At 34.0% G+C, this 2,156-nt stretch overlaps 1 protein-coding gene across 1 annotated transcript in view; it reads right to left on the reverse strand.

Moving 5' to 3' along the window:
• Window positions 1–1,828, reverse strand: part of DSG3 (desmoglein 3) — a 27,088-nt gene extending 25,260 nt beyond the window's left edge. The window contains exon 1 of the mRNA XM_025038674.1: window positions 1,756–1,828. Coding sequence (XP_024894442.1) covers window positions 1,756–1,803 — 48 coding nt within the window. The 5' untranslated portion in view covers window positions 1,804–1,828. The remainder of the gene's footprint in view (window positions 1–1,755) is intronic.
• Window positions 1,829–2,156: the final 328 nt, after the last annotated feature.

Raw genomic sequence — 2,156 nt, forward strand, 5'->3', positions numbered from 1 at the left:
GGGAAAGAGCTCCCCTAAGCTTGTGGCAGTCCATTTCTCTGTTCTTATTACAACCCTATTCCAACACCTGCTGCATCATATCCCCCAGCGTCCCAAGTTGGTCATTGGCTTGGATGTATGAGTTAGCAGTTTATCTACAGTTTAGTATAGAAATGACCATCTGGAAAGGTGGGAAAGTCATACAACTGTCACATTTCTCTTTACAGTATTCTTGGATTGAATAAATACATTATACAACCAAAGCAATTACATTTGACCCTTGAACAACATAGGATCAAATTGCATGGGTCAATTTATAAGTGGATTTTTTTCCTCAATAAATTCCGTCAATGTATTTTCTCTTCCTTACAATTTTCTTAATAACATTTTCTTTTCTCTAGCTTACTTTATTATATACAGCATACAGTATATAATATAAGATATGTAACATAAAATATGTGTTAATTGACACATTTTAATACATATAATGTATATAACATATATAATAAATATATATAATATATATAACATACAAAATATGTGTTAATTGACTGTTTATGCTATTGTTAAGGCTTCTGGTCAAGCGTAGGCTATTAGTAGTTAAGTTGTGGGGGAGTCAAAAGTTATACATGGGTTTTTGACTGTGTGGGGGCAATGCCTCTAATTCCTACATTGTTAACTATAGTGACATTGATATAATAGACACAGACTCTACCAGAGTGGACGATACCAGTTTTCTGCTTGAACATCATCATGAGAGGGCAAGCTGGGAATTACTCTGGCTCACAAGGCAGCCTATTCTAATTTTAGACACCTTTAATTTTTAGAAAGTTCTTTCTTGAGATCTCTCTCCTTCTAATTCTTGAAGTCCAATTATCTCAATTTTATAGATGAGGATGTGAAGGAAACTGATGCCTAGACTAACCCAGCTTATTATTGATAAAGTGGAGAATTAGTATTGGTGATTTTTAAAAAATATTAATTTATGATCTATTTCACTATTTTGATATCTTTATGTAACTAATAATATTGTGAAATATTTTTTTCTTCACTAAAATAACACCGTCAAGGAACTAACTGGTCTGTAACATCCAGGCTAGTGCTTTTGCTCTTCAGATTCCACTTCTCTTTTAGATGAAAAGAGTACTTCCTAACAGAAATGTTACTCTCCCAGAAAAGTATCTTACAAAATATTGTATGTATTTTCCCCCTAAAGGCTGGATGTTTTGTACATGATAGCTAAACATACACACTGTTTTGTTAACAACCCTAGCAACTTCTCTAGAGTCAAACATTGCTTTGATTTTAATTCAACATTCCTTGATGATTTTAAAAACATGTTAGGTATTAAGACCAGGCATGTACAATCTTAACCATATGCTTAACAGATATGTAACCTTGGACCTGGTTCTCATTTATGTGTTTTAGCTTGTGTATTAGAAAGGTGAATAAAAACTTTACTTTAAAGAAAGTGAAAAAGGTGTTGTGGAAAATATAACTGAGATCAGGGTTACTTGATTTGTTAACTAAAGAAATGCTAAATAGTGACTTTCAAATTTATTTCTCCCTGGTTTTTTTTCTATGTAAAATACAACATTAAAAAAACAACAAAAAGAAGAAATTGGTAATTTTACAATTTCATTTAAAAATGTTTATTGCCACTGTACTCTTTTTAGAATTTATAATTGGGAATCAATGATCAAATATTATATTCGCTAACAAAGAGAGAATAGGGAAAGTTTGCGATTATTAGGAAAAAAAAAAAATAGGACTTACCATTAAAATGGCCAGAACCCTTGTGGTTCTGAACAGGAACCAAGTCATTGTCTCTGAGTTCCCTGGTGAGCAAATCCTGAGGAGCTGCTGCTTCAGTCCTTCCACTCGGCTGGCTGCGTAGGTCTCTGCTGTCTTCAGAGACTACAGAAGGCCTGTTATGTGGTTCCTCCCCACCCTAAGCCAAGGATTGGTCTCACCAGAAACGCTTGAATCACTTTTCTCTCAGGTGAAAACTTAGACACACCTCAATTCCTGAAGCAATGAAATCCTTTGTTGGAAGCTGAAAGAAGAGCTCACAGGCTAAAGACAACGTTTAATAGGAAGGCATCAAATGAATAATAAATTAATCATGGTGTGGAAATGCAAAAGCTAGCCCTGGCTACCCTGAAAAAAAAAAAATC

This window comes from Pteropus alecto, unplaced genomic scaffold (genome assembly GCF_000325575.1).
Source record: "Pteropus alecto unplaced genomic scaffold, ASM32557v1 scaffold146, whole genome shotgun sequence".
Classification (NCBI taxonomy): Eukaryota; Metazoa; Chordata; class Mammalia; order Chiroptera; family Pteropodidae; genus Pteropus; species Pteropus alecto.